This window comes from Physella acuta, unplaced genomic scaffold, assembly GCF_028476545.2.
Source record: "Physella acuta isolate Inbredline_101_S28 unplaced genomic scaffold, ASM2847654v3 ptg001312l, whole genome shotgun sequence".
NCBI lineage: Eukaryota > Metazoa > Mollusca > Gastropoda > Physidae > Physella > Physella acuta.
In genome coordinates, this window is record NW_026732827.1 from 133,065 (window position 1) to 146,678 (window position 13,614).

At 47.1% G+C, this 13,614-nt stretch overlaps 1 protein-coding gene across 2 annotated transcripts in view; it reads left to right on the plus strand.

The window, feature by feature from the left end:
- Positions 1-13,614, plus strand: part of LOC131958299 (serine/threonine-protein kinase NLK) — a 58,206-nt gene that overhangs the window by 10,204 nt on the left and 34,388 nt on the right. For both annotated transcript variants that reach the window (XM_059323258.1, XM_059323257.1), the window contains exons 2-3: positions 9,215-9,344; positions 9,534-9,589. In XM_059323258.1, coding sequence (XP_059179241.1) covers positions 9,215-9,344; positions 9,534-9,589 — 186 coding nt within the window. The remainder of the gene's footprint in view (positions 1-9,214; positions 9,345-9,533; positions 9,590-13,614) is intronic.

Below are 13,614 nucleotides of genomic sequence, written 5' to 3' on the forward strand. Positions count from 1 at the left end.
CTTACCTTTATCTTGTAACCGAGGGCCGTTACGTTCCGTGTTGTGGTGGTGATGTTGTGGGGTTACACATTACAAAACGGACGCTTACTTTTATCTTGTAACTGAAAGTTTCCAACAAAGAAAAAAAAAATCCTCTCGGATCCTGTGTGTAAACACTGCCGTGTTTGGTTTGCCGATGGACAATCATGCACATATCCGATGACGTGGATAGACAGACGTACACACAGATAGACAAAGAAACATACATGAGCATACACACATACACGTCTAGTGTTTGTTTGGGTCGTGACTCCGCAGCCCAGGCAGCTGTGTTGAACCATTTACTTAAGAGCTGGGCATCACCGGCTCCCCGGCTCCCGAGTATCCCTGCTGCACAAACGTGTGATTTTTATTTGCTCACGCACAGCCGGGGAGACTTGCCGGGAGGCGCACGTGCGCTCATATAAACACACACACATTAGGGTACTATTTATACTCGCACTTGCTCGGCTGGACATTAATCTCACGGAGTGCTTTATAACCTGCTGGTCTGGTGGTGGGGGTCTGGCGGTGGTGTGGGAGTCTGGTGGTGGTGTGGGTGTCTGGTGTGGGGGTCTGGCGGTGGTGTGGGAGTCTGGTGGTGGTGTGGGGGTCTGGTGGGGGTCTGGTGTTGGTGGTGTGGGGGACTGGTGTGGGGGTCTGGTGTGGGTGTGGGGGTCTGGTGTGTGGGTCTGGTGGTGTGGATGGTGTGGGTGTCTGGTGTGGGGGTCTGGTGTTGGTGGTATGGGGGTCTGGTGTAGCACTTGGTGTTGGTGGTGTCTGGTATGACAACAATACTCAGCTTCTGTTTAACTGTTTGTGTTTCACTCCCCCCTTGACATCGGAACATTCCCTACCTCATTGCCTCACTCCCCAACCCCATTCACACACTGTCCCATTCCCAAATTGTCGCACCCACTTGTTTTCTCATCCCCCCTCCAGGTATACCCCTCCCCTCCCCACTGATGTATCACTCTCGCACCCCATAGCCTCACCCACTCCCCACTTATCTAACGTTTACTTAGCTGTTTTAAAAACTCGGAATAAGAAAATATTACAACTGTTTAAAAAACTCGGAATAAGAAAATATTACAACTGTTTCAAACATTCGGAATAAGGAAATATTACAACTGTTTCAAACACTGGGAATAAGGAAATATTACAACTGTGACTTGAAAGCTGAGTTCTGTCAAAAGTAAACAGACTCTCCGTGATCTCACATGATAGAATTTTATTTCAATTTCATCAACTTGAATAGGAGAATACGAGAAGCTTATGTTTCTTGTATTACTTGTTGTATCTGTTTGATGTAGTTGATGGTGACACGACAGATGATGTCTGTCTTGTTGTATCGTTGAGGGCTGGGGATGTGACATGGCACTATGGTGTGACATGGTATAAGGATTTGACACGAACCGATCTACACTCTGACATACAGTCCACTACACGACACACAGTCCACTACACGACACACAGTCCACTACACGACACACAGTCCACTACACGACACACAGTCCACTACACGACACACAGTCCACTACACGACACACAGTCCACTACACGACACACAGTCCACTACACGACACACAGTCCACTACACGACACACAGTCCACTACACGACACACAGTCCACTACACGACACACAGTCCACTACACGACACACAGTCCACTACACGACACACAGTCCACTACATTACACACGGTCCACTACACGACACACGGTCCACTCCACTACACACAGTCCACTACACGACACACAGTCCACTACACGACACACAGTCCACTACACGACACACAGTCCACTACACGACACACAGTCCACTACACGACACACAGTCCACTACACGACACACAGTCCACTACACGACACACAGTCCACTACACGACACACAGTCCACTACACGACACACAGTCCACTACACGACACACAGTCCACTACACGACACACGGTCCACTACATTACACACGGTCCACTACACGACACACGGTCCACTCCACGACACACAGTCCACTACACGACACACAGTCCACTACACGACACACAGTCCACTACACGACACACAGTCCACTACACGACACACAGTCCACTACACGACACACAGTCCACTACACGACACACAGTCCACTACACGACACACGGTCCACTACACGACACACGGTCCACTACATTACACACGGTCCACTACACGACACACGGTCCACTCCACTACACACGGTCCTCTACACGACACACAGTCCACTACACGACACACAGTCCACTACACGACACACAGTCCACTACACGACACACAGTCCACTACACGACACACAGTCCACTACACGACACACAGTCCACTACACGACACACAGTCCACTACACGACACACAGTCCACTACACGACACACAGTCCACTACACGACACACAGTCCACTACACTACACACAGTCCACTCCACTACACACGGTCCACTCCACTACACACGGTCCTCTACACTACACACAGTCCACTCCACTACACACAGTCCACTACACGACACACGGTCCACTCCACTACACACGGTCCTCTACACTACACACAGTCCACTCCACTACACACAGTCCACTCCACTACACACAGTCCACTACACGACACACAGTCCACTACATTACACACGGTCCACTACACGACACACAGTCCACTACACTACACACGGTCCTCTACACGACACATGGTCCACTCCACTACACACAGTCCACTACACGACACACGGTCCACTCCACTACACACAGTCCACTACACTACACGCGGTCCTCTACACGACACACAGTCCACTACACTACACACGGACGTGTCCACGACACACAGTCCACTACACTACACACGGTCCTCTACACGACACACGGTCCACTCCACTACACACTATCCAGCCTCCCCCTCCCCAGCCTGGCTGCACACGTCCTCAGGTGACCTCCCGTTCGATGACCCCGCATGACCTCTGTTTATGTCAGCCATGTTGTGTCCTGGGTTTTTTTTTTTGTCGACTGTCTAATGTCTCATGACCAGTGCATGTTTGATGACCATCAAAGTTGACATCGTGAGAACTTTCCACACCCCAGTGTCCGGCATAAGACCAGCAGGTTAACCAACGTGTGCCCCCCCCCCCCTCGCCGCCCCTCCCTCCCACACCACCCCACCCCACCCCAATAACAACACAATAAAAAACAAAAGAGTACAAAATAATACCCACGAGACTGGAATCGACTTATGGAGAAGTCCCATCCAGCCATAGAAGGATCCATACCACTCAGTCAGTTGACTTATATCTGAGTTAGCATGGCGGCCTATCGCACCACTGGCATCGTCATATAAAACATTCTAGCTGCCCGTCTTTATCTTAAAATCTGTCATCTTCTAATACAAATGTATCCCTAGTCACATCACAAGCCACAGACCGACGTGTAGCACTAGTGCTATGAAAATATCATCTGTTTGGACTAAGACTCTGACTAATTTAGTTTCTTTGTCCTAGAGGTAGGCTCCCCATCTTAGAAAAAAGTTGGCCCCCAGCAGAAAGATTGGGAATTCTATCTGGGGCGCTAGCGTGACCTACTTCCGTCCCGACCCCTGAGGTTTGACACGCTGGAGAAAAAGCATGTTCCTTTTCTTTTTATTGGGGGGGGGGGGGGGGGGGGGCACAACTGTTCATGGTACCGGTACTGTTGGCTTCGTGGCAATGACCTTTGGCTTAAACATGTCGGCAGAGGCGTTGTTGTTGTGGGGGAGGGTCGGGCTAATGAAAGGATAGACCCAAGGACCTGGGGACAAAGATGTATCCTACGTGTTTGTTGACTTTTGGAAATAGGTTTTCATCCACAGTTGGCCACACCCCTGGGGAAGGTGGGGGGGGGGGGGGAGGGTCGGGCTAATGAAAGGATAGACCCAAGGACCTGGGGACAAAGATGTATCCTACGTGTTTGTTGACTTTTGGAAATAGATTTTCATCCACAGTTGACCACTCCCCTGGGGAGGGTGGGGGGGGGGGTGTTGGGTGTTGGTAGAGGACAGAGTTTTATTTAGCATCAGCTAGTTGTTGTTGAATTTAGTGAGATTATATGCGTGTGTTAAGAAGTCCGTGGGGTGGGGGAGGTTTGACTGAAAATTGGTTCTGTGCGCGACCGCGTCGGCGCGTTCTTTGTCGTTGTGTGTGCATTGTGTGTGCATTGTGTGTGCATTGTTGTGTGTGCATTGTGTGTGCATTGTTGTGTGTGCATTGTGTGTGCATTGTTGTGTGTGCATTGTATATTGACGCGAAACTGTGCGTCTCCGTTTGTTCACACAGACAGCGCACCGCTAAGCACCGCACATCCGGGGACTTTGTATACATCGAAAGAGTGTTCCGAAGGGAGGTGGGGGGGGGGGGGGTTTACAGCAAGACCTGTAAAGAAATATTATTTCAGCCCCAATACCACTATAACAAGTTAGCAGTATCTTCATTGTTACGCAATGTACCTCAAACATTGACTATATATGAAACCATTAACAGTCAACTTTTCTGTTCAGAAAATCACCTGACTAAAAATGCACCGACGATAATTGTAAAAAGTGAGACACCCTTAGTAATTCAACAAGCAGTATTAATTTTTTAAGTTAATTAACATGTAATTACACGATGTAATGTAATGTAACGATGTCAAAGTTTATGTCACACTGAATTTTCATTCGAGCTTGTCCTACTTTGTGTCAAGTTTGAAAGAAATCGGTTCAGTTGGGTGAGATTTTAGAGGTTAGCTTGTGGTAACACGGTGCTGTGGACGTGGTTGAGTCAGACAAGAGCTACCGTCTTATCATCCTTATCCTGTAAGCTAAACAAACCTCCTTGTGCACATCTCACAGTTATCTCCTCTATCGAAGTTTGTCTTATCTCTGTCGTTTTATTCAACATGTTATTTTTAGGTCCACTGTAAACATCGTGTTTTGTTCTGATGGTGATAGACAAACCTATTAAGAAACCTGCAGATGACCGCTGAGTTCCGACAACTAGACCACACCTTTGGACAATTCCTCTTTTAAACATGAAATAAAAACCCCACAACAAATGGAAGGTTTAGGGACCAACAGCATCGCCCTATTGAACTTGGATAAAAGGAAGTGCGATAATTGAGCCAAATTACTTCCCCTTACAACGCCGGCCGTGTGCGATGTAATATTTACAGGTCCACAACTGTTCAAATCTTCACTGGCTACTGCAGACTTTACTTTTCTCCTAACACTTCTTGCATGTAGCCTAGACCCCCCCCCCCTCCGGTAGCTGTGTGTGACGTATCAAGTGCAACCCTTCCCCCCCCCCCCCCCCCCCCCCGCCCTTGATTGGGCTGCTAGTGTTATGGTCCCCACTCCATCAGCCCCCTGTCTGGCAGCCTCTTAGGGCCGACTTGCTGCTAGCACTGACATTCAGACCGGCCGGCCAATCGGCTTTCCTCTCTGATGTTTCCTCCACCAAAAATAGAAGAGTTCAGCCTTCATGTGCGAGCCGCAGCAACCCTAGAGTTCAAATGACCCGGATGTAGGTCAGGACAAAGTTACTTTTGACTAGCGTTGACGCCCTTGCTTCAGTTCATTTCTGCGCCCCCCCCCGTGTTGTAATTGGTGAGTAACTGGCTGACAATAAGTTCTATAATACTATATAGACTAAAACATTCAAGCAGAATGTGAGTAGATCAGCAGTGAAGCACTTCAACACTCGGACAACAGCTCACTGAGCCATGACCGGTTCGTGTTGACCACAATAATAAAACGACGTTATGTTACATGGAACAAATATCACTTTCAATTTCCCCTAAAAACAAAAGTACTCATATTTGTCCTTATATACACACCTGTAATAATAAATAACAAACTTTGAGCCATTGTTGTTTGTACGCCATTGTTTTGATACTTACTTTGACTACATGATGTCAAACGCTATCTATAGATTTAGACTTTTTACATGGTTCTTGAATTTGTTTAGTTTATAGAGCGTAGTGGATTAGCGTAGATTATACTCATAGAGCGTAGTGGATTAGCGTAGTAGTGTAGCGGTCTAGCTTAAGTTTACTAATACTATGTGTCTCTAGATGCTGTGAGCCGTATAGCGTAGTGGACTAGCTTTAGTTGACTATGTGTGTCTAGATTCTAGATGCTGTTAGCCGTATAGCGTAGCGGACTAGCTTTAGTTGACTATGTGTGTCTAGATTCTAGATGCTGTTAGCCGTATAGCGTAGCGGTCCAGCTTAAGTTGACTATGTGTCTCTAGATGCTGTTACCAGCCAGGATACACTCACACATTCCAGCTGATGAATCTTTCAGGCATCTCTGACCTTAGGACAGGTAGAAATCTAGGTCAGCCCTGTCACCTGTCCCCCACCTCCCCCACAACCTTGTCTTCTGCTCGACCCAGGCAAACATGGTCGTTTCTTGGCTAGGGTCAACCGTCGAGCGGGGATAGGGTCGGGGGGACAAGGGTCAGCAGGTCTAACCATTTCTTGTCTTGATGGTCACTTAGGTTCATCATTACACCGTGCTGGTTAGTCGGGTTCATCTTTACGTGTCTTTACGTTCATCTTTACACCGTGCTGGTCAAATAGAAAGCTCTAGAGATGTACCTAAGCATGCGATGTTGTAGACGGGAGTTTGTATGAAGACATCTGTGAGAGAGACGTCTGTAGTGTGGCCACAATGGGCGGGTGTCAGGGGTCCAGTTGACTCACGGATTAGCCGTCTATTTTTAACTTTGGTCCAGCTCTTGTTTGCTCACTCCGTCTGGCTGGGTGGTAGACGTGGTTGTACCACACAACCACACGTGGTAAGTCTGTAGGCAAACAGACGCACATACCTGTCGCACTGGGTGGCTGCGACACTCAGGTGGACGTTTCACAAGGTTAAATATAGGCCTACACACATTTGTATGTACACGTCCCCACACAAAAATACACACACATCCATACATAGTTTATGTACGTACGCCCAGTATCTAACTGATCACCAGCCAGCTGATAGCACTTCCTATTTGTGTTTGATGTAAATGGCATGAGATCTGCGCCTGTATTTGACGTGTAGAAAGTGCAGATATTTATGCGGAACTCTCTAATGTTGGACCATCAACAATGTCTTGTAACGGTGGCTATAAACATTTTGTTTTCAAGCCGGTCCTCTTGTTTTCTCTACACTGTACTCTAGGCTGTATGTTTGATGGATGCCGATAAGTTGGGTTTAAAAGGAAGTGGTTACTTTTAGACTATTGACTTCCGTGTGCGGATATGGACGAGAATATTGAGGTAAATATTTTCCTGAACTTGTGAGAGAACGGGATCTTATCTAAGGGCCTTAACTCGGGCTAGACGTCTGCCGTCACTGTTCGTCTGACTGGAAATTATCATATCGCTGTCGTTCAGGGAGGGGTGGTGGGGTGGTTGTTGTTGTTGGTTGTTGTATGTTAATCCTTGTATCGATATCTCTGGCACAATTAATGCCAGCATTAGCCGAGCTGATCAGTTTTGAACACCTCTCCTGCCCTGTCTGCTGATTCGTCCGTTTTCTCGATTGGGCCCTCGTTTTCTGTGCAGCCAGGTTTTCTAGTTCCAAGGAGGCGGGGCTGACCTAAATAGGCGTGCCTGTCCAGACGGATTGCGAGTTCAATGTCATCCGGCCGTGTTGACCTACATACCTGAGCTTTCCAGGCCACCTTCCAGATAAATATAGCGCATGCCCCCCCCCCCCCCCCCCCCCAATACAAAGAGTGATCTCCCCTCCCACTTTACTGGCACGTATGGCACAGAGCGTATGGAGGCATATTTTATTGTTAGCATAATTTATGTCTCGCCTCCACACGAGCAACATCAAGATTGTATACATTTTACTTTCTCGTATATACGAAGTATAGAGAAAGTATTGTAATCATGCAAAAAAAAAAAATCGAGATTTTTACAAATCTCGACGTTTTACACCTCACTGATACGGAAAAACATAATTTTGCAATCTTGTCCGTATGTCTGTGTGTGTGTGTGTGTCTGTGTGTCTGTCTGTGTGTAAACACGATAACTTGAGTACCGTTACAGCTAGGTTGATGAAATTTCATATATAAGTATTATATCAAAATCGTAGATCCGTATCAACTTTTGAGCGATTTCCGACAACCGGAAGTGGTACTTTTTCTACTTTGAATTTTTCAAAAGCCTATAACTTGAGTACTATTTCAGATAGATAAATGAAATTTCACATGTAAGTAAAAGATCTAATTCTCTACCTTCTGATAAATTTTGAGTAATTTCCGTTGACCGGAAGTAGTAATTTACGCTACTTCCGATTTCTCAAAAAACTAATGTAAATTTTAAAAGCACTAATAATATTGCGCACTATTATGCGCTTTTTTATTTGGCGTTCACTTGGTGTGCAATTAATTTGTCTACGAGATTTTAGTCTATTTTTTAAAACTTTAAGTAGGCCTATTTAAAATGGATTAAAAATCATGTCTATAGCCCGAGTTCCCACCCCCTGTTATTTTATATAAGAATATTCGAGAAAGTTTAGGGGAGATCACTCCCGGTTTATTTAACATGACGAACACTTTGATTCGCTGGCCTATTGCTCTGTTTGTTGTCATGTCGCAGGATGGTCAGTGGAAACTTTGGGTGGTTGAGGCTTACAGGCCTACATTATTTCAAACATTGGGAAAACTAGAGCCTTCATCATGCCATCAACCCTTTCACTTATCCCTTACTCAGCTTATTGTTTGGATTTTTATTTGCCTATTGTTTGTATTTGTAATTGTGCTCAGTGTATGCCAATATAGGTTTATGGGACGTGGGTCAAAAGTAATTAGGACAGGCGATAAGGGCCGGGGTAGTAAAAGAGAGGCAGAGAAACGGAGATAAGAAATAAAAGACAGTCACGCGCATATTTTTAACAGCAGTTGAACACAATTGTTAATAGTAATGATAGTTTACATCATGTTAACTGCATTTGTGCAGTGTTACCCCATTCATGACACCCTAGTCATGACACCCTAGTCATGACACCTCAGTCATGTTCCTCCAGTCATGGTACCCCAGCACTATTTAGATGTGCTGCCCTGTACCGTTGAGTGTGTTGTCCCCTGACGTAAGTATCTCTCTCTCTCCACCAGATGTTTACCCCCAGCACTATTTAGATTTGCTGCCCTGTACCGTTGATTGACCTAAGTCTCTCTCTCTCTCCACCAGGGCGGTGACAGACCCGAGGGACGGCAAACGTGTGGCCCTCAAGAAGATGTCCAACGTCTTCCAGAACGTCGTGTCTGCCATCCGTGTCTACAGGGAGCTCCGGATGTTGTGTCACTTCCGGCACGAAAATGTGAGTCCACTTCACTTGGTTTAGCTATAGAGTCGAGCTCTAGCATTCGCATTCACCTATGAATGGAAGCATACAATGTTAGCATACATTAGATCTTTCACAAGAGTTAGCATATTTGTAAAGAATGGTAAGATCTATCTCCCTTGATCCAATGGGTGTGTTACATTTTGTTTTTTTTCTCTCTGGCAGGTTCTCTCAGCCCAGGATATACTCCAGCCTGGCCCCATGGATTTTTTGCATGAGATGTATCCTTACTTTAACTTGCTAGTTGATGAGTGGTATCTGTTGTAAGGACAGTTGCTTTCTTACAGCATACAAAATTATGCCTCAGTACATCATACAAGAGTGTGTCCCCTTAACATAGTCAGTCCCAATACATCATACGACAGGTCAGTCCCAATACATCATACAAAAGTCAGTCCCAATACATCATACAACAGCCAGTCCCAATACATCATATGACAGGTCAGTCCCAATACATCATACAAAAGTCAGTCCCAATACATCATACAACAGCCAGTCCCAATACATCATACAACAGCCTGTCCCAATACATCATATAACAGCCAGTCCCAATACATCATACAACAGCCAGTCCCAATACATCATACAACAGTCCTAGAATCAGGCTGTGCTAATTACGACAGGACTAAAGTTGACCTGAAGTGGTTGGACCAAATGTGATCAAGTGCCACGTTGCCACACGTTACCACACGATAGCACAGTTGCACGTTATCAGCGTGGTCACCGTGACCTTTGCCCCCCCCCCCTACAGATTGATTAGAACAAAGAGCAGTAACTCCATTACCTAGACGTGACATGGGTTATTGCACCTTCTACATGCCCATTCAGCCATTTCTCATGTTGTACTCACCTAGCCCAGGTGTGTCCACGCCCCCCTCACCTGTGTACAAGCAGCCCTCACCCTGTGTATGGAGCCCCGCCCATGCGTGTAGGAGAGGGCAGGTTTGGTCACCTTAATCTCACTACAATCATACAAGACCCGTGAACCGGTCTTTGTCCGTGCCGGCTATTTATAGCACACTCTTTCTCTTAGATAACCTTCTGCCGTTGGCATTGATTTTCACCTGGTTTTGTTGGGAGCCCTTGTTGTAACATAGTGCAGGGGGGGGGGGGCAGTTGTAATTTAGGGAGGGGGAAGTCCGGTTGTAACTTAGAGCCCGGTTGTTATTTGGTTGTAATTTGCAGAGCACGGGTTTTCACTGGAGAATTACAGTTAAAAATGTATTGTTAAAATTTTAGAAACTAAATTAGCTACTTGCTTAGTGTATGAGGGGGGGGGGGGGGGGGGGGGGGCGACAAAGTTCAGCAATGACACTGTCAAATTTAACGGATAGAACATAGATTGTTTAGCTTTGGCCAGCTGGATTCCACAGTGGCTACTGGCATAGTAACTCTAATATATCCCACTCTGAGACCCAGCCATTAAGCCCATATGTAGGCGCTCACGTCTGTAGTGCCAGTACACCGCGTCATCACTGACGTCACCAGACTTACTGACTTTTGTGGTGGTTCGTGAGGTCAGGGCCTAATTGATAAGTTCCTATAATTTATGTTTGCTACGTACCTTGATACACATCTTACTCTCAGCTCTCGAATGGTAAGCAACAGTCTCGACAAGATGAGGCAGTCTGAATTAGACCGCAGCATTTCTTGTCTTTAATTGACGCCCGGTCCTGATTCCCCCGACTGTGTGATAGTTAGCTGTTGTTCCAGAATATTCTTGAGATGTGAGGTTCGATCATTGACGTCGCAGATTTCTCTCGACTCACCTCAAGACGGGAGACTCAAACCACACTAAGTTTAGCAGCGGGAAATCCCTGACATGACGTCACGTCTGTGTCACTGCCTCCAATAAGGATGTTAGTTAGGAGCGTCCTCCCTCAGTCCACCCCTTCAACTTGACAGTTTTGACGTGTGATACAACTGGCAGACAGACAGACAACTTTATGGCAATTTACTGGTGGCGTTCTAATGGTTGAAGGTTAATCCCGGCATTAATTAGCCCCCAGCAGTTAGGGGTGTGAGTATGTGAAACACTGGAGTGTATCTTAATGACGTGGGAGTTGTATCTTGATACGGGGGGGGGGGGTGGTTACATGTGGTTGGATGGTGGGGTTTGGGGAGTTTCAACCATTTACTATCAACTTCACAAAACTGTTACCCAAAATTTTATTCTGCGCGTGCGTGTGTGGGAGGTGTGTGTGGGGAGGGGGGGGGCTGATAACCACCACCCTGACGATTTATGACTGGCCCTAACTGTCACGTGACTACCGTTATTACAGGCACCGTGTGTGTTTCCACAGGCCCAGATTAGCATAATTTATTTCACGTGACCTAGCTTTGTTTAGTCGGGTAAAAATAGATTCGGTATGTCACCGTGTCCCACTACACCGCTCTATGTTGTCAGGCCAGGTTAATGGGATACAGGGACAGTTCAAGTCACATCAATCTGACGTGTCACATCTTAATGTGACGTGTCACATCTAAATTTGACGTGTTACCTCTAAATGTGACGTGTAGCCTCTAAATGTGACGTGTTACCTCTAGTTTTGCGAGGCCCAACTAAGCACAGAACAGGCTCCCCAAAGATCGCGTGATCGAACCCAGCCTAGCCGGCATGTCGGTTTACGTTTTGTTCTTTGTTTTAACAGACCGAAGGGAAACAACCTCAGCTGATTGCGGTATTGATCCGTCAGTGCAGGGGGAGTTGTCGGCACTGGTCCGGTCTTTGTAGCGGCCTCGTCTGGTGTGTCTGTCGGAGGTGTGGCCTAGCTAGGGGTGGTTCAGTCTGTGGTTGGCGTGACCCTGTCTGTAGTGGGCGTTACCCAGTGTGTGGTGGGCGTGGTCCACTCCAAGAACTCCTCTGCTGTAGGGACCAGACCGGGCGGAGTATTGTGAAGCCATCGATCTGACACCGTCTGTATGGTTGACTGTGTAGCACGGCTTGGTGGAGGCTGGCTGTGACTGTAGGAGCTGGGTCTACTGCCTCAGGACATGGTCTTCAACGTGCTGTAGTAGCCTCGTGGACATTCACGTGACACGCGATTCACTGTTTACTAACTACCGTAGACATGTGATACACTGTCCACTAACTATCCTATCGTAGACATGCGATACACTGTTCACTAACTATCGTGACACATTTTCCACCAATCACCGTAGTCACGTGATTTACTGTCCACCAACTCACTGAAAAACGGAAACTCTTGGGTATAAAATGCTCCGAATACACGAAGGTCACTGAGCCATTGCTCCAAATACACGAATGTCACTGAGCCATTGCTCCAAATACACGAAGGTCACTGAGCCATTGCTCCAAATACACGAAGGTCACTGAGCCATTGCTCCAAATACACGAAGGTCACTGAGCCATTGCTCCAAATACACGAAGGTCACTGAGCCATTGCTCCAAATACACGAAGGTCACTGAGCCATTGCTCCAAATACACGAAGGTCACTGAGCCATTGCTCCAAAAACATGAAGGTCAAAGAGCCAGTACTCCGAGGACATGAAGGTCACTGAGCCAGCGCTCAAAGAATTTACAAGCTCATCATGTCTGGATGCACGTAAAGTTTACCTGCGCGCCTCACTCCCCCATAAACATGCATTCCCCCCCCCCCCCCCCCCCCGATGTACACGTGAGAACGTGAGGCTGCACGTTTCACCTCCCAGTGACGTCATTTACGCTACCCTGGAACCAAGAATAACTTGACCTAACCTCAAACGGTACAACCGGCTCATAGCTCACCTTTGTCAGGCTTTAAGAAGGTACAGCGTATCTGGCTCATGGCTTACAACGTACCCAGCACAGTACCCGGCTCATAGCTCACCTTTGTCAGGCTTTAAGAAGTACAGCGTATCCGGCTCATGGCTTACAACGTACTCGGCTCTTGGCTTACAACGTACTCGGCTCATGGCTTACAACGTATCAGGCTCATGGCTTACAACGTACCCGGCTCATGGCTTACAACGTACCCGGCTCATGGCTTACAACGTATCTGGCTCATGGCTTACAACGTATCTGGCTCATGGCTTACAACGTATCTGGCTCATGGCTTACAACGTACCCGGCTCAGTACCCGGCTCATGGCTTACAACGTACCCGGCTCAGTACCCGGCTCATGGCTTACAACGTACCCGGCTCATAGCTTACAACGTACCCGGCTCATAGCTTACAACGTACCCGGCTCATAGCTTACAACGTACCCGGCTCATAGCTTACAACGTACCCGGCTTATGGCTTAC